The 26,755-nt window shown below is 44.0% G+C and overlaps 1 protein-coding gene across 2 annotated transcripts in view; it reads left to right on the forward strand.

Moving 5' to 3' along the window:
* Positions 1–26,755, forward strand: part of GALNT2 (polypeptide N-acetylgalactosaminyltransferase 2) — a 219,018-nt gene that overhangs the window by 161,476 nt on the left and 30,787 nt on the right. For both annotated transcript variants that reach the window (XM_025381281.1, XM_025381282.1), the window contains exons 4-10: positions 11,781–11,879; positions 12,118–12,185; positions 12,429–12,494; positions 19,098–19,219; positions 21,848–21,935; positions 24,894–24,981; positions 26,128–26,231. In XM_025381281.1, the coding sequence (XP_025237066.1) occupies positions 11,781–11,879; positions 12,118–12,185; positions 12,429–12,494; positions 19,098–19,219; positions 21,848–21,935; positions 24,894–24,981; positions 26,128–26,231 (635 nt within the window). The remainder of the gene's footprint in view (positions 1–11,780; positions 11,880–12,117; positions 12,186–12,428; positions 12,495–19,097; positions 19,220–21,847; positions 21,936–24,893; positions 24,982–26,127; positions 26,232–26,755) is intronic.

Below are 26,755 nucleotides of genomic sequence, written 5' to 3' on the forward strand. Positions count from 1 at the left end.
GAAAAGTGTGTGTTTGGGCCGGGCGCGGTGGCTCAAGCCTGTAATCCCAGCACTTTGGGAGGCCGAGGCGGGTGGATCACGAGGTCAGGAGATCGAGACCATCCTGGCTAACATGGTGAAACCCCGTCTCTACTAAAAATACAAAAAACTAGCCGGGCGTGGTGGCGGGCGCCTGTAGTCCCAGCTACTCGGAGGCTGAGGCAGGAGAATGGCGTGAACCTGGGAGGCGGAGCTTGCAGTGAGCCGAGATCGCGCCACTGCACTCCAGCCTGGGTGACACAGCGCGAGACTCCGTCTCAAAAAAAAAAAAAAAAAAAAAAAAAAAAAGAAAAGTGTGTGTTTGGATTCTCCGCTTGGCCCGAGTGTGTGTGCACGTTTTTTACCTCTGGAACCCCTTGGCTTTTCAATGGGATTAGAGGACTTCAAAGGGAATACAGTAAATGTGATAGGCTTGAGTTTCCTGTGTCACGGGGAGGATAAACATTTTGTTTTAGAATATGCTTCCGACTCCTATGTGTTGCAGAATGCAATAGCCTGCAGTATGCAAGAAAGCTATTTTAGACTAATAATTTCAAAGTGAGACAAACCTAAGGTGATTAATGGAGCTTATTCAAATCTCCTGCCTACCAGATTTTTAAGAAGCTTGATTTCACAGGGGTCCTGCAGAGGTTTTTAAATGTGTTAGGATTTGGTTCTGTTTAGTTTTGAAAGATCTGTATAGAATAAACTCAGTAGCTATTAGAACTAATCAGAAATTAGTGGATTTGGTGGAATATTATGCCATTATCACTGTTCGGAGGATTATTAAGAGTATGTTTTAATTAAATGAACATTATACAACAGCTAGTGAACTTTTTTCCATTTTCCTTTTTTTGGCTTCCATTTCTAGTTTACATTCTATCCAGTAGCCTGCCTAGATTTTCTATAGACTCCATAGCAACACATCTTGAAAGTGTGAAGCTGAGCATCTTGTTTGGGATGGGCCCTAGTGGAAGTGCCCTGAGGTTGAGAGATTCATCCCCAGCCCAGTTTGGGGCTGGGCAGAGGAGGGCCTGTTTCCAGTGCCTCTTCTGCCTTGTGATGGATCCAGACTCTGGCTTGGGCTAGATCTTATTTTCATCCTAGTCATGTGGAGGCCTTATTCCCAGTGGCTTAGTCTTGACTCTGTCTGTGTCAGGCTTCATAGTCTTGGTAGACTTTGAGGAACACAGCGTGGGCTGCGCCACGTCATGCATGATGACCACTGGGGGTCAGATTGTGGTAGGGAGGGGGAATGGGAAACCAAAATCTGGAGGAGGCAGAGTTTTTCTGTTCTATATGGTCAAATACCAGAGTTCCAGGTCCAATTCCAAAGCTCTCCAGATGAGTCTAATTATGGCTCCATATTAGAGAACTGTTGCACTAATAATACCTCTCACTCTTCTGTGTGTTTCTTAAAATGAGTTCTAAGAGCAACCTGTATAAGCCTTGTCTTCAGGGGCCTTTTCAAATTCAGATTCCTAGGTTTCACCTAGACCTACTTACTCAGAATGGGCTGGGAGAGGCAGGCAGAGCCTAGGCGTGTTTGTTGTCATAATCTCCATGAATGAGTGTTATGCTCACTAAACCGTCAGAGCTTTGTGATAATCAGAAATCTGTGGTCTTAAAGCAGCTGCCCTTACCGCAGAAGCAAATCACGTCTTGAATGAGGAGCACGTGCCCAGCCTGCAGTTGCCTCCGGCCCGGCTGGAGCCCCAGCTTCACAGCAGAGGCATATATGGACATTCTGTGTCCATGGGCAGCTGCATCAGGCTGCCAGGACAGTCACCGAAACAACAGACCTGCCTGCCCTTTTCTTTCCCTTGACATGGGAGTCACGTAAGCATTTTCTATGGACAAGGGCAAGGAAACAGAAGGCATTCACCGCCTCCATTGCATCACCAGCTGTGTCCAGAGCCTTCATCCCAGCATCCTGAGGTGCTAACACCTTCCCCTTCCCACCGAGTATCTGTATATGAATGGGGAGATGGGCTGACAAGCAACAGAATCTATTTGAATATGTTCCTTTGATTTTTAAAACTTCTGGCCCCGCTGGCTAATTTAATGCCCCCACAGGCTCTCTTGGCTCATCTCGCCTGGCTGATGGGTGCACATGGAGACTCTCAGACTTTCAGGTGCTGTGTTGGCTGGAGAAATAAAGCTCCAAGTGGCTGCAGGACTCCCTGGGCTGCTCCATCTTTCCGAACACATGTGGAGGCAGGTGCCTTGGCCTGGCTCAAAGGCAGGGGCCTCGCCACTCTCCTCCCAAAGTAAGTTAGGAGAGCCAGTCATCACACCCGTGGACATTTCTCCCCCTCCCCATTTCACTCACCCATCTAATGGTTGAGAAAACTACCTGTGTTTATTCAGCTGTAGAATTTGCTTGGATTTTTAACCATTTTTCCTTATGTAGAGTAGCTCAGATCCACTCTGTGACTGAAGAAGGTGGGAAAAACTGCAGGGTGTAAACCTAAAGAAAGCAGAAGGAAGGAAATAAGGAAGGTAAAAGAAAAAATTAATGAACTAAAAAATCCATTGGAGAGTACTATATAAAGCTTCATCTTTAAAAAACATAAATCTCTAAAAATGCTGATTAACAAAAATAGAGAAGAAACATTAATATTAGGTGTAAAAAAGCAGATATAACTAAGATCATAAGAAAATTAGAAGTATACTTTTATGCAAATAAATTTGAAACTTACATGAAATTGATAATTTTCTAGGGAAATTTAAGTTACCAAAATCTCTTAATAAAAAATATGAATAAGTGCAAACCATACCATCAAAAGAAATTTTCAGCAATAAAAATATTTGCTTTCTCAAAAATTCACAACTCAAATGGGTTTGCATAAAACCCAGACTGTTTTAGAGAATAGAAAAGGAGGAAAGCTACCCTATTTCCTTCAGTAGTACCTAGCTATGAAACCAGACAGAGAAAGTATAAGAACAGCAAATTGTTCAATTTATGGTTATAGACTCAGAAAATCCTAAACCAAATACTAGCAAATCTGATACAGCTTTATATATATACACACACACACACACATATATATCCATATCCAAGAAGAGTTTATTTTAGGAATGTAAAAATGTTTGAATATCAGAAAATAATGTAATCTATCTTCTCAGTAAATTGAAGGAGAATAGCTGTAGGTCACATTAATGGATGTGGGAGGGAAAACAGTGAGATTCAGCACTCGTGAGGGAGTTTCCTTCACCTGATGAAAGGCATCTGTAAAACATCTGTGGCAGACACAAAGCTGAATGATAAAAATCTACTTGTGTTCAATTTAAAGATAGGATCAAGGCAAGGTTGTTTTTTACCACTTTTAAAAATTGTATATTGTGTTGCAGGCCATAATCACTGCCATCTTAAGAATCACAAGATGTGTGAGTAATGGAAAGACGGGGACAAAATGTAGATGTATTGATTTGTGGAAAATCTAAGAGAACCTGCAAACTGACTATCAGAACAAATAGAGCACAGTGAGGTGTTGAATACAGAGTCCACATACAAAAACAGGTATCAGTAATGGCCAATTCAAAAATGTAATAGGAAAAGAGACTCCTTTCACTGTAGCAAGCAGAACTGTTAGATACGGAGGAATAAATGCAACCAAAGATGTGCAAGACTTTCATGGAGAAAATTATAAAACATAACTGAAGGGTATTTTAAAATGTCCAGTATTATAGAAATACTAATTTTTTCAAATTAATCCGTAAATTCAGTGCAATGTCATGCAGGGTTTTTTCATGGAACTTGAAGAGCTGATTCTTAAATTCATCAGGAAAAGCACATGGTCACAAATATCCACTGGCGTCTTGAAGAACGTTGCCTAGTAGGGGCCATGAAGAGTTACTGCTGAGCCACATCATTAAGGCAGCGTTGTACGGGTACAGGGTTACACACATAGATGACCCGAACAGAAACGGATGTAGACATAAATATTTGGCGTGACAGCAGTGGCATTACTAATCAGTGATGAAATAATGAACTAGTAAATCACGCTGGGGCAATGGATTATCTACACAGAAAAAAAAGGAGATTATAGATCTCCTTCCTCTATATATGAAGGATAGCATAGAACCTGTCTACATCCGTTTCTGTTCTGGTCATCTGTGTGTGTAACCCCGCACCTGTACCACGCTGCCTTAATCACCGTGGCTCTGCAGTAACGCTTCACAGTTCCTCGGGCATGTTGCCCTGCTATGTGTTGTTCTTCAAGACTCCAGTGGATAGTTGTGACCATTTGCTTTTCCTGATGAATTTAAGAATAAGCTCTTCAAGCTCCATGAAAAAACCCTGCATGATGCTTCACTGAATTTATGGATTAATTTGAAGAAAACTAATATTTCTGTAATACTGGGCACTTTTAAATGTCCTCCAGTTATGTTTTGTAATTTTCTCCACGATATACATGGATATACATAATCCTTCAATGTTTATGAAGGATATATAACCTGTTATAACTGTTAAAAGCATTTGTAGAAGTTTAAACATTTGAAAGAAAATTTACAATATATTGGCCGGGCGCGGTGGCTCAAGCCTGTAATCCCAGCACTTTGGGAGGCCGAGACAGGTGGATCACGAGGTCAGGAGATCGAGACCATCCTGGCTAACACGGTGAAACCCCGTCTCTACTAAAAAATACAAAAAACTAGCCGGGCGCGGTGGTGGGCGCCTGTAGTCCCAGCTACTCGGGAGGCTGAGGCAGGAGAATGGCGTAAACCTGGGAGGCGGAGCTTGCAGTGAGCTGAGATCCGGCCACTGCACTCCAGCCTGGGCGGCAGAGCGAGACTCCGTCTCAAAAAAAAAAAAAAGAAAATTTACAATATATTAATGACCTTTGGTTAAGAAAGCTTTTCCTGAACATTGTTACCCCAGTATCAACAGTTTGAAAACTCTTAAAAAGTATTTTGACAAAAAGCATTATAAACAAAATTAAAGCATCTGCCACAGAGATTTTTGCAATGCATCTGACTGACAAAGGATAATGTCCAGAGCGCATAAATTCCTACAGCCAAATAGTAGGTAAAACCTAATCAAAAAGTGGACAGAGAACGTGAGTAGACAATTAACAGCAGAAACAATCTAGTCAGCTTCCTAGGCATATAAGATGATATGTGGCCTCTCTAGTAATCAAGTACATGAAAGTTAGAATGATGCCTACTTCATACCAATCTGGTTGGCAAAATTTTAAAACATGGTGATACCTAGGGATGGTGAGAATACAGAGCAGTATGATCTCATGCGGGTCTGGGCAGGAGTGACACTAGGTCCAGCCCCTTGAGATTAAGTTGGCTATGTCAAGTAAAGTTGAAGAGGTTCATAATGTGTGACAAGTAGTCCTACTTGTGGGTAAATAATGCAGAGAAAGTTTCTCTGCTATCTAAAAAGACGGTGTCCACTGCAGCGCTGTTTCTAACGGATAGAATAGATGATCAGCAGAAAAGGGATGATGTGTGGTGTGTTCCTTCCTCCTGTGGAAAGCAGTACAGCAGTGGGGGTGAATGAAGTAGAGTTGTTTATGTCAGAACAAATGCACCTCCCAAAAGGTGAAAACAGCAAGTCACAGCACAGTGCCATCTCTGCAAACTTCGAATAGATGCAGAAAAATGCTCGATATAATTTATGAATATGTACATGGGTAGTTTATTTAAAATACACGTAGTAACAATGAAGCACCAAATTCAAGATAGTGATTGCCCCTGGGGAAGATGAGGATTGAGGTAAGGGCTGTAATTATTACCTGTCATCCTGTCATGTGTCATTTTATTTAAAATTTTTAAAATCAAAGGCCAGTATTGCAAGATATTAAGACTTGGCAAGCAGAGTGGTACATGGATGCTTCTATAATATCTCTGAATTTCATGCATGAAATATTTTACACACATAAACACACAGTGATGTCTGTTACTGCCAAGAGGCCACCAGAGGCTTATTGCCTTGGTGAATTTGTTGCAGTCTAAGACTTGCCCCTCAGCTTTGCAAACCCAGAAACTTTTTTTTTTCTTAGTTTTTTGCCAGCAAATCAAAACTAGATTTGTCTCTCAGGGGCAGATTCAAACTCAGTTTACAAATTGAATGTATCTAGAATGCCAATATGATAATTTGTAAATACATATCACAGCAATCAGGACCTTGGAAATACCGTGACCTTGCATGATCCTCGCGTTGTTTGCCCTGGAGTTTCTCCACAGGAACCTGAGCCACAGCACAAATACTTGCTCAAAGACATGCAGTTAGATGTAGCTGCTGTGGAGACCAGCATTTCACAGTCCCATTGCCAGCAGATTTGCTCCTACATGGGACTCCAGTCCCAATCAGAACACACAACTCCCTTAGAGGGACTTCACTGGAAGTGCCTACCGGCTTCAGGGAGGGACTGAGCACACCCCTTAGCACGGGATACCCAGAAAGTGCCTGCAGAGGCTTGGCGTTGTTTATAACTTTCCTTTTTTATTTTTGAAAGTATCTATTCCCTATCTCTTCCATGACAGAATCCTGTCTTTGTGTAGGCATAAACTAATGCTTACTTAATAATCAGTTAAGTTGTGTAGTATTTTCCTTACAAAATCTGAATTACAAGGGCAATTCAGGGAGATGGTGCGTATTCATCTAGGAATTTTTCTTTCCCGTGACCCTCTGTTTGGTCTTCGTGGCTATCTCATAAGAAGTGTGGTCTTACTGTTGGCCACATCCCCTCTCTGGACCTTGTAGAGGTTCTTGAACTCTTTCTTAAAGAGAGTTTATTTAAATATGTTTCTCCATCTTCTCCCACCTTTCCATCTACTGAGCCCTTCTTGCAGGCCTAGGAACCCTTCACCCTTTAACTGACAGTGCATTCTCTACTCAGAGCCGCTGCTGCCTGTGGACTTGAAAGGTGTCTCAGAGCCTGTCTCGTCAGCTGCCTCTCCAAGTTACTAGAGAAAGCTCCACTCTGACCTCCCAGTCACCATTGACACACAACTGCCAAATGTGAATTAAAACCCTCCATTCATTAAAGTGACCTTGACAGTTTTCAGAGTCCTTTTTCACACGTTTTTATTTGGTGTTCCCAATAATCAGGCAAGATTGTAAGGGCCATTTTCACAGATGAGGAGTGATGTTAGTTGTCACACATCACACAGTAACCAAGGTTACCAAGGGCCCTTTGCAAAAACACGAGGTCACCTGGGGTGAGGGTGGGGCATGGCCTTCCCCGGGTAGAGTAGGAAACCTGTTTCTTTATTCCTCCCCACACCGTGAAACAGCCTTCTGTGATACTGGACAGAAGCTGGAGCTTCCCAGTCCAGAGAGCTTGCATTTGGTTATTTCATCGATATCTTGATCAAGCCCAGCTATAACATCTACCGCAAAGACAGATTCATTCTTCCACCCTGAGAGACTCGCTAAACAATGTGGTTGTTTAGATTCACCAGTTTTTTCCATTTCCAGCTAACCAAGAGTTCAGGTACTGAAAGCCATCTGATGTCAGAGAAATTTAAAGCTAAATAAAGGATTCTTAAATCTCTATATGTCCAGTTTTTAAAGCCTCCATTTTACTGAGCAGGAAGTTTGCAGAATGATCACATTAGCACCAGAGCCTTGGACACTCAAGTGAACTTGAGCCCACAAAGTCAGCCTGAAACCCCGCCCACTCTTCTCAGAGTCACTGCTTCTAGCCTGTGTTGTCTGGTAGAACAAACCTTACTGCACACTCTTCCTGCCTCTGACTTCAAATAAACTACCGTTTCTACTCAATTCCCAGAGAAAGCTCAAGTATGAACGTGCCCCTGGCAGCCGGCTCCCCTGTTGAGTTACTATATTGGGTGTTCTTTCACTGGCTCTGGAGTAGTGAAGACTGGTTGGCAGGGATATGGCTCTTTAAATACAAAATTTATTCTCTTTCTTTTTAAAGACATTCTTCAAGCCGACCCCACCTTCTTGGCTCAATGTGAGGATTTATTATCTAAATTCATATACATACACACACTCGCTCTAACTCTGGGATGTAAAATATTTCTTAGTTTTTACTTTTTATCTCTCTTTGCCTTAAAAATGGGATCCCTCTTAAGTTTCCCAAATGCCAGTTCCTAGCAAAAATGGATGCCTTATGAATATGTAGATGAATTTTAATAAAATGATATGAAGGCAGCAGCTATGCGTGTTCTAAAAAACGTTTCCAGAGCCCCGTGAGACTTCCAAACCCTCCTGGAAGATGAGGCTTCCTGCAGAGAAAAGGAAAATGAGAGAATAGGACGTGATTGGATCGGTTCCGTTTACTACGATTTAGCATGAAAAAATGCTGCCTTATGTCTCTTTTTAAATTCTCCTATGGCTGCATAAGCCCATGTTGAGTAAGTCATTCAACCTAGGTCTGCTCGGCTCAGCAGTTCCCGCTGTGTTAAGTGGGACCTAATTGCAGAGGATAGCTGCCTCCTAGCGCGGCGCGGAGTCCTTATTTCATTAGCATTACAGATTGGGTTCTTGGGAATGACATTCTTTGGTTTAATTTGTTTACAGTTTAAGTCTTGCAGATTGTCACTTCCTTAATCTAACAATCTGCTAATTCTTAAAATTGGAAAAAAGAAAAACCAGCCTATCAGTCTACTTGTCAGGAAAGACTTAGCTGTCAGGAGCTCTAATGAGGTTTGATATTAATTCCTGACTGTATTTTTCCCCCAAACAACAGTGAAGAGTTTCCCCCCAAACAACTAGTATATTGTGCAATTCCTCATGGTTAATTAAAATAGTAACTATAATAAACAAAAGAAGCTCATTTTGTGATTCGGACCTAATTGCTTTTTAATTGCACTGCTTTTCATGTTTCTTTTCAAAATTCGCTTTTCTGAAGTAGTCACGAGGGAAAATGAGTGTCTGTTGAACACTTTCTCTGAAGCTGCGGCCATTCCTGTGGAATTGCTGGTCAATGTTTGGCAGCTGCTAGACCATCCACTTCAGTTCTTAACTCCTTAAATGTTTTTAGCGATGGCTGAGTTCCAAATATGTATATATTTTTAATCTATCTCCTTTGTCCACTGATTTCCCATCTTAGATACATATTATCTCTAATTTTGGGAGCAGATAATTCATGGTTGTGGTAAACAATATTAAGAGCTACAGTGGGATTATATTAGGGCCAGGCGTGGTGGCTCATGCCTGTAATCTCAACCCTTTGGGAAGCCGAGGCGGGCAGATCATGAGGTCAGGAGTTCAAGACCAGCCTGATCAACATGGAGAAACCCCGTCTCTACTAAAAATACAAAAATTAGCGAGACATGGTAGCAGGCGCCTATAGTCCCAGCTACTTGGGAGGCTGAGGCAGGAGAATTGGTTGAACCCAGTAGGTGGAGGTTGCAGTGAGCCGAGATCATGCCACTGCATTCCAGCCTGGATGACAGGAGCAAGACTCCATTTCAAAAAAAAAAAAACCCTACATAATTTTTTAAAAATGTCTTGGTCCCATGGAAGGCATAAGAGTGAAGGGATTGTGTCCCTCCCCCTGTGAAGGTTTGAATCTTTATGTCAGCTGAAATAAACTGACAATAGATTAATAAATTTGTTATTAATGTGCAAATGTGCACAGGAGCCACACAAAATATGAGACTCCAAAAGAAGGGCCAGATGGTTGAAGCTTAAATACTCTCTTCATAGGGGAGAGGCAAGTGAGGGATGTAGGCAATTTTAGAAGAGTAAATGATGTTTAGGGGAGATGATTAGTATGGAAATGCAGACAATAGCCTGGAACAAATTTCCTCCAGGGTGTCGGGGAGGTGGCGACAAGTTATGGGAAGGTGAGGGGCAGAACTCCACTGAGAACAGAGGTTATTTTATCATGCAGGTAAATCAGGTGACAGCCTTTAGAAGAATAATTGAAAGAATAAGTGAAAAGTGTCTCCAGGAGTGGGATCTTGGTGTGGGCTTTTAGTTTCTTCTGCTATATGAGTTAATCTCTGGTTAATGTAGATTCCAGAGAGGGGTCCAAGACAAATGCAAGTCTTCTGGATGAACTTCCCTCAGGCAGATAAGAGAACTTGAGACAAGGGAAGTTGGAGGGGGTGGGGAGGAGAAGATGAGAGAGAGACTTTGGTTCTGAGGCTCATTTCTGAGGTCTCTGAATCTGCTTGATTCAAAGCACTCAGCATGCCAAAGCAATGTAATTTGGGGTATCATTTTCTGAGCCTCAACAAAGATTTTGTGCTTCTTCAATTCCATTGGCAGTGTGTTTAACTGCTAGAGTTGCAGGAACATTGTGCAAATAATAAATGCCAGCAGGGAGGGAACCTCAGCATGGGACAGAAGAACAGGCCCCTCTTGCCACCTCACAGGCAAGACTGTTCATCCTCATGACCACAGGGCATCAACATCACCATTTAAGAACTGGTTTTCTGAAGCCAAAGCCTCTTTTCCAAGCTGGTATCAGTAATATTACAATTTAGTAACTCTGAATACAGTCAAACCAGAAATTAAGTGTTTCCAGAAGTCCTCGCGGGCTGTCAGTCCTGCCCAGGTGTGTTTTTCTCTCAAGATTCTCTGGGAACATTGCTCTGTACTAGGTTGCTCTTCAAGTCTGTAGACCCTGCCTTGAAGGGTTCCTCCTGATGGGTTCTGCTGAGCCTGGTAGACCTCAACTGCTTATTTCTAGTGTATGATACTTTAGCATCTTCCACCTACACCTATCAGCTATTTTTTAAAATAGCTATTCTGGCTGAGCACCGTGGCTCATGCCGGTAATCCTAGCACTTTAGAAAGCTGAGATGGGAGGATTGCTTGAAGCAAGGAGTTCGAGACCAGCCTGGGCAACAGAGTGAGACCTCCAGCTCTACAAAAAATCAAAAAAATAGCTGAATGTGATGGCACACCTGTAATCCCAGCTACTTGGGAGGCTGACATAGGAGCATCACTTGAGTCCAGGAGTTCAAGGCTACAGGGAGCTATGAACATGCCACTGCACTCTAGGATGGGTGACAGAGTTGGACCCTGCCTCAAAAAAAAAAAAGCTACTTACTGTTCTTCTAGTCTTGTGTCTGTCTGTAGAGCTCAAATTTGAGAGGTGCCATGTTGAAATCTGCCCCTGCTTTGTAGATCTGGCCTCCGAATCAGCTTCTGTGCAGAGGTGATCCCAGGGTTCCTCCCTACCATTTACAGGAAAAGGAGAGCTCAGGCAGGCTCAGGGTCCCACTGACTGTACCCTCACTCCATCTCCCCATCTTCACTTCACCACTGCCCTCTGGGGTATTTGGGGATGGCCTTCCAGGACAAGGGACATGCATCCCTGCTGTCCCGGGCAGGGAAAACCTCCAGTGGGTCCGCTGTTCATGGTGAGAGTCAAGTTCCACATATCACCGGAGTACCACATGCTTGTTGTAGGCAATATAGAAAACAAGAAAAGAGCAGTGGCACACAGTTGGTTCTGCCCCTCAGAAATTACGACTGCAATTTGTGAAAAGCGCATCTCTAGAGGTGTATCTGCTTGAGAGTAGAAATGGGATTTCACTGTTTTAAAACACTTTTTTTTAACGTGTTAGAAAGATGTTCTCAATATGTTACTTTTTGCCGGAATCGTTCATCTCTCAGAACGTAACTCCGGTTGTGTTTTTCTGTTTCCTTATGTCCCATTGGCAGTTCATCTCAGAACAGGCCAGGAACTTCTGCAGATAACAAGTTAATCATAGCGTGTCCATCCCAGTTGATCGGTCTGCTTGTTCTCTCAAGGGCTAAACAAGCTGTGGCTGCTCTGGGGGTTGTAGTTCAGGGGGCCATCTTTCTCTTTCTACAGGTGTCAGCGGAAGCAGTGGCGGGTAGATCTGCCGGCCACCAGCGTGGTGATCACGTTTCACAACGAAGCCAGGTCGGCCCTGCTGAGAACTGTGGTCAGGTGAGGCCAGGAGATGCACCTGTCAGGGGTGTTAAGACATTAGCTGTGTCCCAGGCACAGTCAGGCCAGGGCTGTCAGTGGGGGCTGCAGACAGGGTCTCCTGACTACTCCGCATAGGGTGCGATGGGTAGCTCCTCCAACCAAGGGTTAGGACCAAGATATGAGAATTTCCTACCCCAGGCTAAAAGTTTATACCCGTAAAAGACCTTATGAACTTTATCTTCTTGTCTTTTCTTAGTGTGCTTAAGAAAAGCCCACCCCATCTCATAAAAGAAATCATCTTGGTGGATGACTACAGCAATGATCGTGAGTACTGACACTGATTTCATCCCTGTGTCTGGCTCTTCTCTGGGCACCAGTCTTCCTGTAGTGTAGCGGGGGTGCTGATGAGGTGTGAACAAGCCAGAAATCAGATCCACAGAAAGAAGAGGTGCCTCTGTGATGCCCAAGGAGATAATCGGCCCTCAGATGATTGAGAATGCTGTGGTTGAATGCAAAGCCCTTTGTGAACTCCAGATTCAGAATGCTGTGCTTCTTTTCTTTTCCTAGCTGAGGACGGGGCTCTCTTGGGGAAAATTGAGAAAGTGCGAGTTCTTAGAAATGATCGACGAGAAGGTAAGATTCTTCTTAATTGAGTACCAAGACAGTTGAATTCTGACTTTTCCTGAGCCCAGTAATAACATAAAGAAGTGCTTTAGCTCAAAGAGCAATTAATTGTCTAGCTTTTTTTTCTGTCTCCCTCTACCAGAGCCACTTGGGAGACTTCTCCCACCAAACACAGGAAGGACATTAAAAGCTTGACTAATTGAAATTATTTGTATATTAGAGTAAGATCAAATTACATTTTTATTTATGTATTCAGAAAATTGGCTTCTTTCTTTCACAACCTAGGAGGTTTTATCAGTCCCTTGAGTACAAAAGTTTAGAAGAAAAACAAAGATTTAGCAATAAGAAGTTGAGTGACTCCATGCTCCAGGCATCTGATAAAATAACTGGGATTCAAGTTTGACAGCCTGCTGAAGGTGAACTATCCAAAATGGGGAGAGAGTACTGCAATTATATGCTTATGCGATTTTGCAAATGCCAGCCTTGGAACCTTCTGTCAGTCTTATCTGTGCTGGAGCTGAGCTCATGAAGACTATTTTATTGGCAGTTAGAAGAGAGGCTGTAAAGGAGGAAAGTAGTACTTTGGAGTGTCTGGAAAGGAAGCTCCAGTCACAATGTAATTAACTTCCAGTGTGTCAGTACTGTTAGATACCCTGATGACTGAATTGTTAGGCTCCTCTATGGTCGGGAGAAATCTTTCAGAATAGGAAAATCTCAGAGCTTTGGAGCCCGTGCCACATTTGCTATTTAAGTCTGACTGTTGATCCAGGAGTGGTGATTGTATTCCTTGATCAGTGCAAAACTCTTTCTTCTCGTTATATATACACTCCAGCTGGAGTCAAGGAGTGAAGTTTTTCTTACCAAGAATCTTACTGGCCAACACGGTGATTAAGCCTGTTAGAACAGCATCATATTTTAACCAACTAGCGTTATCAACCTAGACATTCAGGATACATAAACAGTGGGATCAGCCTTGCCTTCTAAACAAGCTCTGTTTGCCAGACTCACATCAGTCCACCAAGCCTGGAATAAACCAAAAGGGACAATTTACTGCCCCCTAAACAACCTTCGAAATAACTTTATGAATTTAAACCCAAAGTATCTGCCATCCCACCCCATCACCTGGCACAGGCTTTAAAAAAAAAAAAAAAAAAAGAGGAGAAGTGGGGAAGGAGGAAAGAGAGATAATGTTGGCACTGTAAATCACTTACTAGCCTTGTCTAATAGTGTCTTTGTCTTTAAACTGCTGAGAAATCAGAACAATGCTTCTCAGTATTAACTTTCCACTAGAATGTTCATTTGGGTTGAACCCATATTGATATGTTGGAGAAGGCATGAGAAAGGTGGGTTGCGAGAAGCCAGATTATGGGAAGCCTATATGAAACAGCTGAAGTCTGTAACAATTGAATGAGAAAATATGTGCACACTTGCACACACACTCATGTATATATGTACCTGTGTGTGTATATAAGAGCCCATCTATTTAAGCATACACACAAAGTGCTTGTAGTGATGCTGCTAGATGACAAAGTAAATTAATTGCCTAAAATATTACGGTAGTGAAAGAGCAGTCTTCGGATCAATATTCTGTGGATTTTATTGTGCATTGATTCTTAACCTAGCAATTTATTAGAAGCACCTAGGGAATTTAGGACCATATCTTGCCCTCATTCACAATTAAATAGAAATTTCTGGATTTCTGTGGGTGGGACGTGGGCAGCTGCATTTTTAAAAGCTGCTAAAATGATGCCGATGTACAGTGGAAGTTGAGAGCCTAGTACTTTCATTTTACAGATGGGAGTACTAAAGCCTAAAGAGGTTAGGTGGCTTTCTCAAGGTCCTGCAGCTATTTAATGACAATAGTAGGACAAAAACCATGTTAATAATGAGTTAAACCTTTTTCTCTGCATTTGTGGAGATAATCAAGTGGTATTTCTTTTTTAATCTGTTAATATGGTGAAATACATTGGTTGATTTTCAGATGTTAAACCAGCTTTGCATTCCTAATATAAGCCACAGTTGGTCATGATACAGTATCCTTTTAATGTATTTTTGTTACGGATTTTTATACCTGTGTTCATGGGAAACATTGGTCTGTAATTTTCTTAAAATGTATTTTTCCAGTTTTGGCATTACAGTTTACTAGCCTTATAAAACAAGATGGAAAGTGTGCCCTTCTATTTTATTTTTGAAAAGAGTTTGTATAATATTTTAATTATTTCTTTTTTAAATGTTTAATAAAATTAACCAATCTGGACCAGGACTTTTCTTTATGGAAAGATTTTCAGTAACTAATTCAGTCTTTTTAATGGATATAGACCTATTCAGATCTGCTGTTTCTTTTTGTGTCTGTTTTGGTGATTGTCCTTCAAGAAATTTTGTATTTCACCAGCGTTTTTATATTTATTGACACAAAGTTGCTTATGATATTGTCTCTTTTTTTACTGTTTGTCGGAGTAGTATTACTATTTTATTGATTTTGGCAATTTATATCTTCTTATTTTTTTCATCTGTCTGCTGTTCATCGACTGTTTATCTTTTAAAAGAACCAATGTTTGGCTTTTGTATTAGTCAGGATTCCCCAAAAGGACAGAACTAATAGGATAGATGTATATATAAATGAGAGTTTATTTAGGAATATTAACTCACACAGTCATGAGGTGAAGTCCCACAATAGGCCATCTGCAGCTGAGGAGCAAGGAAGCCAGTGCGAGTCCGAAACCTCAAAAGTGGGGAAACTGACAGTGCAGCCTTCAGTCTGTGGTCAAATGTCCAGTAGTCCCAAAGCTAAAGAACTTGGAGTCCAATGTTCAAGGGCAGGAAGCATCCAGCATGGAAGAAAGATGTGGGCCGGGAGACCAAGCCAGTCCAGTCTCTGTCTGAGTTCTTCTGTCTGCTTTCATTCTGGCTGTGCTGGCGCTGATTAGATTGCGCCCACCCAGATTAAGGGTAGTTCATTTACATGTGGTGTAATCATTGCTATGATTGGGTTTGGGTCTGCTCTTTGGCTGTTTGTTCTCTATTTGTATCATGTGCATTTTGCTTTTTGTAACTGTGTTCCTACTTTCTTGCCTTCTTTTGGATTCACTGATTTTTTTGGTATTCCATTTGAATTATTCTTATAGCTTTTCAGCAATACTTTTCATGTATGCATGGTTGCTCTGAGAATTACAACATACAGTTTTAACTTACGACAATCTGCTTAAGAGTCAATATCCATTTTGACTATTTCCATTTCCTTTCCTATGTACTATGTACTATCGTTATCACGTTTTACTTCTACATTGGTCTTAAACCCCACAATACAGTGTTACATTTTTACTTCAAATAGGCAGTATCTATTAAATAAGGAGAAGAATATGTGGATATGTTAAGCTTATCCTCATATTTTCCATTTGTAGTATCTGTTTCTTTCCATAGATTGGAGTTTTTATGTAGCCCAAATAATTTTCTTTAGAATTTTTTCTCATAGGCAACACAATCTCAGGTTTTATCTGAAGAATTCTTTTCTCCTTTGTTATTGGAGGCTATTTTCTCAGAGTAGAATCTGAGTTGACAATTTTTCTTTCAGCCCTTTAAAGATTTCACTCCAGGCGGGGCACGGTGGCTCACGCCTGTAATCCCAGCACTTTGGGAGGCCGAGGCGGGCGGATCACGAAGTCAGGAGTTTGAGACCATCCTGGCCAACATGGTGAAACCTGTCTTTACTAAAAATACAAAAATTAGCCAGGCATGGTGGCATGTGCCTGTAGTCCCAGCTACTCGGGAGACTGAGGCAGAAGAATTGCTTGAACCTGGGAGGTGGAGGTTACAGTGAGCCAAGATCGTGCCACTGCACTCCAGCTTGAGTGACAGGGTGAGACTCCGTCTCAAAAAATTCATACTGTTGTTCCCTTGTATGTTGTGGGTCATTTCCTCTGGCTGCTTTTCGGGTTGTCTCTATATCTATAGTTTTTTTTAAAGCAATTTGATTATGATGTGCCTAGATTTAGTTTTCTTTATATTTATCCTGCTTCAAGTTTGCTGATGTAAATTGAATATGTAAGGTGATGTTTTCCACCAAGTTTGGGAAATGGCTGGCGTTTTATTTCTTCATGTATTTTTTTCTGACTCATTCTTGAACTTCAGTTGCACATATGTTATACCACTTGATAATTGTCCCATAGGACACTAGACTTTTTCCCCCTTAATTTTTTTCTCTGTCCACCAGATGGATCTATTTCTGTTGTTCCATCTTCAAGTCCACTTGTCATTCTGCCATCTCCATTTTGATGTTAAGACCAGTCAGTGGATTTTTCATTTCAGATAATTTCATTTTTAAGTTCTGGAATACCTATTTGGTTCTTTTTTATAGTTTTTATTTCTTTGCTCAGATTCCCCACCCATTCACTCATTACAATTGTTGCCTTTGAGTTATTAAACATATTTATAATAGCTGCTTTTAAATTCTCCCCTGCTAATTCCAACACCTGGGTCATCTCAGGGTGAACTTCTGATGGCTTTTTTTCTCTTTGGTGTCGTCCCCATTTTCCTATTTCTTCTCATGTGTAGTGATTTTTTAATTTTATAATGGACATTGTGGATGATATGTTGTAGACACACTGGATTATGTTATCTTTCTCTAAAGAGTATTCATCTTTGTTATACTGGGCAGTTAAATTACCAGATGATGATGCTGAACTTCCGTAGGCTTTTTTTGTACTTTGCTAACTTTGCTAGGATGAGTATGGTTTTTTTTTCTTGTTTTTGTTGTTGTTGTTGTTTGTTTGAGACAACATTTCTCTCTTGTTGCTCAGGCTAGAGTGCAGTGGCACGATCTCGGCTCACTGCAACGTCTGCCTCCTGGGTTCAAGCAATTCTCCTGCCTCAGCCTCCCGAGTAGCTGGGATTATAGGCGTGCGCTACCACACCTGGCTGATTTTTTGTATTTTTAATAGAAACAGGTTTCACCATGTTAGCTAGGCCGATCTTGAACTCCTGACCTCAGGTGATCCACCCGCCTCAGCCTCTCAAAGTGCTGGGATTACAGACGTGAGCCACCGTGCCCCGCCTGGAGTGAAATCATGAGTCTGTTTTTATGAGTCCCTTATTCATGATACATAGTTTATATTTCTATGTGTGGTCTTTCTGAAGTTCCTGTAGAAGAACTGAGGTCCTTACCAAGCATGTCATACTTGGCAGGACTCAAATTCCAAACTTCGTTTTCTCTGCAGTGGATAGCAACTGAAACTTAGTTTTTTCTGCCTTCTAACTGTTGCTTTTCATGTTGACTTGTTCCTGCGTGGTTCAGGAGTCAGCCAAAGATTTAACAGGTTATTGCCAGATTTGGGGCCTACCTCCTTTCCAGGATCTCCTCCTTCAGTTTCCAGATACCAGAAGCTCTGAACTCTCTATCCTCTGACAACTCAAGCCAATAAAGGCTGCATTGCAGTGGATTGGAGAGCATCCTCGCGGAAAACACCGTGTAAACATGGAGCTCGCTCAGTGTGATTTTCTTTTTTTAAGGGGTTGGATCCTGTCTAGTTTGTCTGCTTCTGGCCTTCAAATTGCTGCTTTTTACATTTTGCTCAGAGTTTATAATTGTTTTCAGAGCAAAGGTTTGCCCAATAGAAGTTGTTTTGCAATGATCACAACTTGAAATCTTTGGTCTTTTTTCCCTATTCTAGCATGCAGCCACATAGGAATCACTGAAAACCCATTTTGACTGTGGAAAAAAGTACTTAGCAGCCTTGTCCTCACAGATTATGAATAGTTGCATCATCTTCACATAGAAAGCCCAGCATATATAGCAAAAGTCATTTATGACCACAACATCCAGGGATAAATAAACTATTATTTAATTGCATTTTTTAATTTATTTTGAGACAGGGACTCACTCTGTCACCCAGGCTGGAGTGCGGTGGCCCAGTCATGGCTCACTTCCCAGGCTCCGGTGATCCTCCCACCTCAGCCTCCCAAGTAGCTAGAACCACAGGCACAGACCAGCACCCACAGCTAATTTTTGAAATACACTGTTTATATTTTGTGTCATAATGAACATGCACATTATTAACAGATCACAAGTATATAAATTAGAGATTTTCCAATAGTATAACTAATTTTGTGTAAAAGGCAGACAGCAGGACTTTGCAACTTACATTATTTGGCTCCTGATAAGTCTTAGAAGACAGAGATAGTCACAACACTGTTACAAATATTATCACCACTAAAATCACCACCATTAGCACTGGAAGTCTCTGGGTGACACCTTCCTTAGCCTGGTTAGTTAGAGAACTGTTGCTGTGTCAGAGGAATGTAGTTTTAAAAGTTCCACGTTTCGGTTACTTGATAAAGGAGACTTCAGTAATGTAAAGGCCTTTCTCAGAAGACAGTAATTCTAGGAACGTTGTCCTCCCAGTCATCCAATATAACTATTGAAATTAAAAGTTCTGACAGTCATCTGTCTTGGTGACCAGGGGGCAGTTTTGATCTCATCCAGCAAGTTTACAGTAACCTCCGTGCCCAGAAAGCAGGCTGCAGAGCTGCGGGCAGGGAGGCGTCGCCGGTCGGCGTGGGAGCGTGCTGGCCCCGTGGCTTCTCTCTCCTGACGTGCTTTCCACCTCGCCTCCACAGGCCTGATGCGCTCACGGGTTCGGGGGGCTGATGCTGCCCAAGCCAAGGTCCTGACCTTCTTAGACAGTCACTGCGAGTGTAATGAACACTGGCTGGAGCCCCTCCTGGAGAGGGTGGCCGAGGTGAGATGACAGGGGCGGGGAGGAGGTTCAGGTGGTGGGTGGTTGGTAGAGGGGACAGAGGAGAGCATGGCCCACGGGAGGTGTAACGCGGGGAGTGGGGCGTCAGGGCTGGCAGGGGCTGAGCTCGCCATCTGCAGTTTTCCTTGACAGAAAGAAAATGCCTTTGGGGCATTGTAGAAAGACTGTTTTACTGGCTATAGGAATCCATCAGTAGGAGGAACCATCCGTTGACAGGTAGGAGGTGAGGATCAGCAGAGGCTGGTGAGAGCCTGATTAGTTGAAGGCAGCCCTTTTCACGGGAGCAGTTTCCTTCCCCGCCTACAGCTTCGCAGAGTGCTTAGAACATTGCCCGGCATCTAGTAGGTGCCGTCTCTTGCAGCTCGAAGAGCGGGGGGTGCTGGGGAAGCTGTTCCTGGGGCCACCTCTCTGCTCTTAGTGAGTAGGGCAGATTAGCCCAGCAGGCTTCCAGGCTCCTGTGAGAGAGTGGGGCGGCTGGGAAGCATACAGGGACCAGTGGGGTTGTCAGAGGGTGATCCGCGGCTACTCCTCTGCACCTTCTGCTTTCTAGAAACATCACTGCTAATATTACATTTGGCCTTTTGTCATTTCTCTTGTCTTCTGCTTGTCTTATTGACTTTTCTTTCCTTCCTACCAAGAAAGCACTTCCTTGGGGGCGATAAAGCAAACTTAATGAAAGGAAATAGAAAATGAACAAGTAGTTCTGCCTAAGCATAGCAAAGGTAGCTGATGGGCTTTGAGTCATGGAATACTAAGTAACCACAAGCTACTAGGAATTATGAAAATCGTATTCACTACCCTTTATCAAGTTGGGGCTACATGATGGACCTTTTTTATATGTTACCTTTGATGCACTTGTTATCTCCATTTGACAGGTAAACAGGCTGGGGTTCGGGGAACTTTAATAACATATGCAAGATCATACAGGTGACAGAGCCAGGATTGCAAAGCCAGTTCCATTAAATCCCTATCTGAGCCCCTCTCTTAATACATATGCACACAGCTATATCCAACAAGAACCCGCCCTGAGATCCCCACCCACCCAACCCCACAACTTCTTGCTCTCTCTAGCTATGCTCCACCAGGCTATCTCTCAGGGAAGCGCAGTCAAAACCAAAACTCCAAAACTGCCATGGCAGTGTTTGGGTTTGTGAAGGCCACTCAGCTCTGTGGTCAGATTGTCAGAACTGCTTTGAACACCCGCTCCTAAATGAAGGAGAGAAAGTGCCAAACCTATTAACTTTCACTAAATCTAGCCTGATGAAACAAAATGTAAGGTAGATTATATTCTTTAACTCCTACACCTAGAACCAGACTGAGCCGGGCAAGGAAAGTTGTGTTCTTCTCTGCCCTCAGTGCACCACACAGGTTACTTTTCCCTGTAAATTTGCACCTGGGCATTACGGAGCTTTGCAGTGTTCGCATGTTCCTAATTAGCATGATCCTTCACCTGTTCCTCTGATGTATGTTTTTAGCTCTGCTGGTTATGTTACTAAGTTGTATTTCTAAATCTTTCTTCTGGCCAATAAGGGTTCTCTAAGTGGCTCAAGGAAAGCACTTGCTCTTTGGTTAACTGTCAGCATGGGGCACAGTCCAGGGTCTGTCACCAGCATCTGTCATTTGAACTTAAAGAAATTAGAGACGTTAAAAGGCCTTATGTTCACAAACTCTTACCAGAATGATGACAATGTGGCATAAAGAAATGGCTCAGTCTAGGGGAATTTTTTTTTTTTTTAATATAGAATCACAGGGGCTGGGTGCGGTGGCTCACACCTGTAATCCCAGCACTTTGGGAGGCCAAGGCGGGTGGATCACCTGAGGTCAGGAGTTCAAGAAGAGCCTGACCAACATGGAGAAACCCCGTCTCTACTAAAAATACAAAAATCAACCGAACATGGTGGCACATATCTGTAATCCCAGCTACTCGGGAAGCTGAGGCAGGAGAATCACTTGAACCCGGGAGGTGGAGGTTGCAGTGAGTCAAGATCACGCCATTGCACTCCAGCCTGGGCAACAAGAGTGAAACTCTGTCTCAAAAAAAAAAAGATAGAATTACAGATAAGGCAAACTTAGAATCTGGAAATCTCTAGTTGATTTGGTTAACCTTCTGCTGTGATAATATCGGTACTTACCACCTCTCGCACACACACTCCCACATAGAAATATATTCCTAATTTTGATGTATGAGCATTTTAGCAGTGATTCCATTCCTCAGGTTTACTGCAGCTCACAAATCACTAATGGTATTTGGGCAAACAGAAAATGACCCTTGGGACACAGCAACACCGTTTTCACCTTTAGCTGGGTGAACTGATGGCTACCTGTCCCATAACCATGGGTGTCTCCACTCCTCAAGTGACTCCTGCTACACACCCACTCCTGACCTCCCTCCCTGCCTCCCAGCGGGCCACAGCACATCTGCGGATGGCCAAGAGCAAGACCTTCTGGGTCTGGGTGGGGAGGCTGGGTTCTTGCAGGCCTAGGGTAATAGGTAGTAAGGGCCAGTCGGGTTTGCCCTGTGCCTGCCTAACACTAATGCCTTCTATGGCTGGGCGGGTTTTTTGTTTCGCTGGATTTTGATAACTACTCCTCTCTTTGTTTGTATTTTAGGACAGGACTCGGGTTGTGTCACCCATCATCGATGTCATTAATATGGACAACTTTCAGTATGTGGGGGCATCTGCTGACTTGAAGGGCGGTAGGTGTCTGTCGTGGTGCCCCTCCTAGCTCGTCCCATCTACACCAGCATCTGATCACCACTCCCTCTCATTGTCAGGAGTGACAGTGACAACAGTGTTCACGCCGTAGTGTGTGTTCTGAGTAAAAAACCCCTGTGTGCTTAACAAGTAGGACTTCATAAAGAGAAAAAAATAGGCTTGCTCCCTTAAAGAACTTCCTGGGTTTCCCTTTCGCCTCTTCCTTGACCTTCTGTCGCTTTTGCGAGCCATGTGGTTCCATGAACAGATATGGCATCCTTTTTGATCAGAGATGATGAAGCCCTCCTTGCAGGAGTCTGGAGTGAGAAACTTCACGGAGCTGAGGCTTTGTGGGGTGCAAGGGGCTGGAGCCTGTCTTTGCTTTCTCTGCTCACCCTGGCTATTTCTCTGACAGGCTGGTCTCTTGCTGGTTGCTCAGATGGACACCTGTGGCATCCTCAGTCCCCTCTCCCTCACCAGGCCCACGTGTGACCCTGTTCTGCTGATACAGCCCCTTGCATATATCATGGTTTATTTTACCCCTCTTTCCCAGCCCAACACCTGTGCCTGCTTCACCCCGGTCCCCTTTCGTTGGAATGACCACACCAGTTTCCTGTATGTCCTCACGGCACCTGCCCTGGAGCCCCAAGAGCACTTTGTCTCTTCACCCTCTTAAAAATTATCAAAGACCTCAAAGAGCTTTCATCTGTGTGAAGATGGACTATTCTAGATAGACACTGAGCAGAGGGTCAACTGATGGTCTCACATCAAAAAAGAAGACAGTAAAACTATAAAATAGGGCCTTGGCCAGGTGCAGTGGCTCACGCCTATAATCCCAGCACTTTGGGGAGGCTAAGGTGGGAGGATTGCTTGAGCCTAGGAGTTCAAGACCAGCCTAGGCAACATAACAAGACTCTTGTCTCTATTAAAAAAAAAAAAAAAATTAGCTGCGTGTGATGGCATGCCAGCTACTCAGGAGGCTAAGGTGGGAGGATCACTTGAGCCTGGGAGGTCAAGGCTTCAGTGAGCCATGATCAAGCCTGGGAGACAGAGTGAGACCCTGTTTATTTGTACACTGACAAAGCCTCACTCCCTCCCCAGCTACCTCCCTCGGTCCCACCTGCCTCTTGCAGGCCCCGTCATCATGGGCAGGCCGTTTTGCCTCTGCTCCTCAGCTTCCCCATCTGGGAAATGGGATGATAATTGTGCTGGCCACACAGGGCGTAATAGAATTAGACATCAGCGGGAGGGCGGGCATGCTTGGAGGACTGTACCTATGATGGGAAACATAGCATTCAGGAAAGATTCCCAGCGAATGGTAAGAAGTAAAATGTTTGGGGACATTAAAGAGGAGGCATCCTTAGATAGCTAGAAAGCCTGGCTTTCAGAATGTTTTATTTCCCCAAGTATTGGAAGATCTGAGATCTACCGGGCTCTATTTCTCCCAAAGCAGCTGTGTATGTCAGAGCAGGGGCAAGAACAGCCAGGTGCTCCGTGTGGGGTGCAGGGCTTCTGGGTCAGAGGAATGGGACCACATTCACCCAAAGAGCTTTTTATGAAATTCCTTTTAAAAAGGATGCCATTCTTAGCAGATCTTTAATCTGCTATAGCCTCTCTCTTTGGACCAAATTAATAAAGTAAATAATAAGATAATAGTAAACCTCAAAAAATAAAGGAAAGGTTATGTCGGCTCATCCTTAACCTTCTCTGTTGGTGAAACAGCCAGTACATTGTTTCTCTGGTTTGCCTTCATGGCCTTTGAGGCACCGTGATAAGAGCCAGCTCAGGGACCCGTGGGGGTCTCCTCTCTATGCATTCCTGTCCCCACTGCTGGGGCCCCTGTCCATTTCCCTGTCTCTTTGCCTGAGGCCACTCTATCCTGCAGTGAGGGGGCTGGGAGACCTCTTTGTCCAGAGCCATAAATTCTTGGCCAGCCCAGGGTGCTCAGAAACCCCCACCCACCAGCCTTCAGTCACTGGGGCTGTCAGAATGGACAGACTATGAATTCAAAGCATGCAGACAAATCCAAACTTGAACATTGCAAAAGCCCTGTTGACAAAAAGCCTGATGGCAGAGAGCTTAAGAGGATTGAAAGATGCGTGGCCCTAGAGTCATTAGGTTTGGCTATCAGACCCTTGGAATTGGAAATGCAGCACCATGAGCCATGTGTTTGGCAAGAAGTGGCCTCCTGATGCACCAGGACAGCTTCCGCAGGTGGGGCCTGCTGGCCTCCAAGAGGCACTATGCATGTGACCCTGGAAGCGAGAGCAAGACCTGAGGCCCTGCAGATGCCCACAACCAAGTCCAGGTACAGGGTTCAGGCTCTTCCATCCTCAGGTGTCTGGATTCCAAAAATGAAATGCAGCAGGTGCCAAATATATCTGAAATTGAAGCTTATTTGCCCAGCTTGGCAACTTCCACTGGCTCATTTTCCCTTAAAGTTTTCATATTCCCGGCGTGTTCCCACTCCATTCTTGCTGCAAATACAGTCTGAAGTTTGCTGGCCCAGGGGACTGACAAAGCCTCGTTCCCTCCCCAGCATTCCCTTCGCCTGGGGCAGTGTTGGAGGTGCCACGGCTTGATTTTCATAGCGGATGCTCTTTGTCCTCACATCCTTACGGGCCTTGGACATGCCCTGGTGATCACCACACAGACCCCAGTTCTCTCCCCATATTTCATTTGTTCTTATGCATTTCAATATTAGAAAAGCCTGACTCACATTTTCTTTAGGGAGGGGCAGGGAGATTTCAACATTCACCCTCCCTGCCGGTCTCTCTCTTCCAGTTACACCCACGCCCCCAGTCCCCTTCTCTTTCCTCCACACCTTCTTTTTTGGCTTTGTTGTGGTTTTCATTGAGTTCTGTCCAAACGTCGAATATTTTTAAGCTGTGAGGAATGGGGGTGTCGGGAGGAAGTGGCCAGTCTCTTGTCAACACCCTGTTTCTTTTCCTGGCTGGCAGGTTTCGATTGGAACTTGGTGTTCAAGTGGGATTACATGACGCCTGAGCAGAGAAGGTCGCGGCAGGGGAACCCAGTTGCCCCTATAAAGTAAGTGCCAGCATCCTTCAGGGTGCCTCTCCCGGATGAGACCCCAGGTTCTGGCTTCTTTGCTGGGCCTGTGCCGTCTGGAGACCCAGTGGGGCCGTTCACCTTCTGCCCTCCCATTTCCCCTCAGCTCAAAGATGAGCACCTTCCACCAGGTCATAGAATAAAGTCCTTGGAGATTTCTTTTCCACAAAGTCTCACATAGGTTTCTAAGGCATATCTGCTGGGTCTGTGCATTCCTGTGTGTTGATACTGTAGAGCATTTCTGTAGCCGAGCAGGATCTCCAAGCCGACCCCAGGCCCAGGAGACTTACTGCTGCCACTGCCCAGCAGGCTTTTGCTCTCCTGCAGAGGAGGGAACCCGTGCTCATGAAGCCCATGCTTTAAGATTCCCAGGCCAGGCAGTGGGCTTCCTGGTTGAGAGTCAGGATGCCTTCTCTAGCTGGGGAGAGAACGGGGCCACCTGTTCCAAGTCGGCACACGGTTAAGTGAGAGAGCCTTCACAGAGTACTTAGCACTGAAATATATTTGCTGACATTTAGCCAACATCTGCAGTGTGCTATAGACCTTCCCAGCACTTTACACTGAATTCGCACAGCGTCTCTTCTGGGAACAAAGTAGGGAGCTCAGCGTACATCTGTTGTCAGCCGCTTCCTGGGGTGATGAAGTGAGGAGCAAGTTGGTTCCCTTGTAGAAGGTGGAGCCTCATCTATGATAGTGATAATGAGAGCTGGTACTCTGGAGCATTTCCCAAGTGTGCTCAGGGCTTTATGCCCATGATTTTTTGCAGTTCTCGTAGCTACCCTATAAGGAAACTGACACACAGAAAGGCCGAGTTCTTTGCCTCTGCCAGCGTGTCAGGGAGTGATCCAGCCCCAGCAGTCGCTCCCGCATAGGGGAGGCTCAGTCCAGCCCCTGGCACTGTGGGAACATCCAGGCAGGAACAGTAGGGGAGGCATTTGAAGGCAGCAATGGTGAAGCAGAGAGAGCGGCACCCTGGGCACTGAGCAGAAAACAGTGGCAGTGTGGCTGTTCCGAAGGTCAGCTTATTGTTAGAGAATCAAGGCTTGGCCTTGGTGCAAGGGTGCTGGCAATCTAACCTTGACTTTGCCCTCTCCTCCCTCCCCCCTCTTCTTTCTGCCTCTTTAGAACCCCCATGATTGCTGGTGGGCTGTTTGTGATGGATAAGTTCTATTTTGAAGAATTGGGGAAGTACGACATGATGATGGATGTGTGGGGAGGAGAGAACCTAGGTATGTACAAGCCTCGAATCTCAGGACAGAGAAGTGCCTCAGCTCTGCAAAAGGCAGGGTGCCAATTGGAAAAAAAATTTAAAAGGCTTCAGAGTGACCATTCACTGGGCTTAATCGATCCTTGCAAACACATACGTAACACCCCTTTTGCTCTTGAAAGTCTAATGGGTTGGGCATTAAAATGTGCCTCCCTAAGTTAGAGTGGAGGATGCCAGAATACAGATAAAGTCTTTGAAGGGAATGCAAACTCTTTCAAGTCATCTGAACCCAAGTGTTTGTAATGCAGGCTTGCAGAAACAGAGGGAAACAGTCCAGGAGCTTGGATTCATGCTGAGTGGTGGAGAGTGGAAAATGAACCCTGGCAAGGCTGGTGGGGTTGAATTGAAATCATGAAAATCCCATGGGGCAGGGAGGCCTTGGCACTTAATCCCTTCTCGACTACCTTTGTGAATGGTTCTCATTTGTTTTTTTGTTTGTTTGTTTGCTTTTAAATACCCCGTGCAAATCATTTTTACCCCGGTTTA

This window comes from Theropithecus gelada, chromosome 1 (genome assembly GCF_003255815.1).
Source record: "Theropithecus gelada isolate Dixy chromosome 1, Tgel_1.0, whole genome shotgun sequence".
NCBI classification, from domain to species: Eukaryota; Metazoa; Chordata; class Mammalia; order Primates; family Cercopithecidae; genus Theropithecus; species Theropithecus gelada.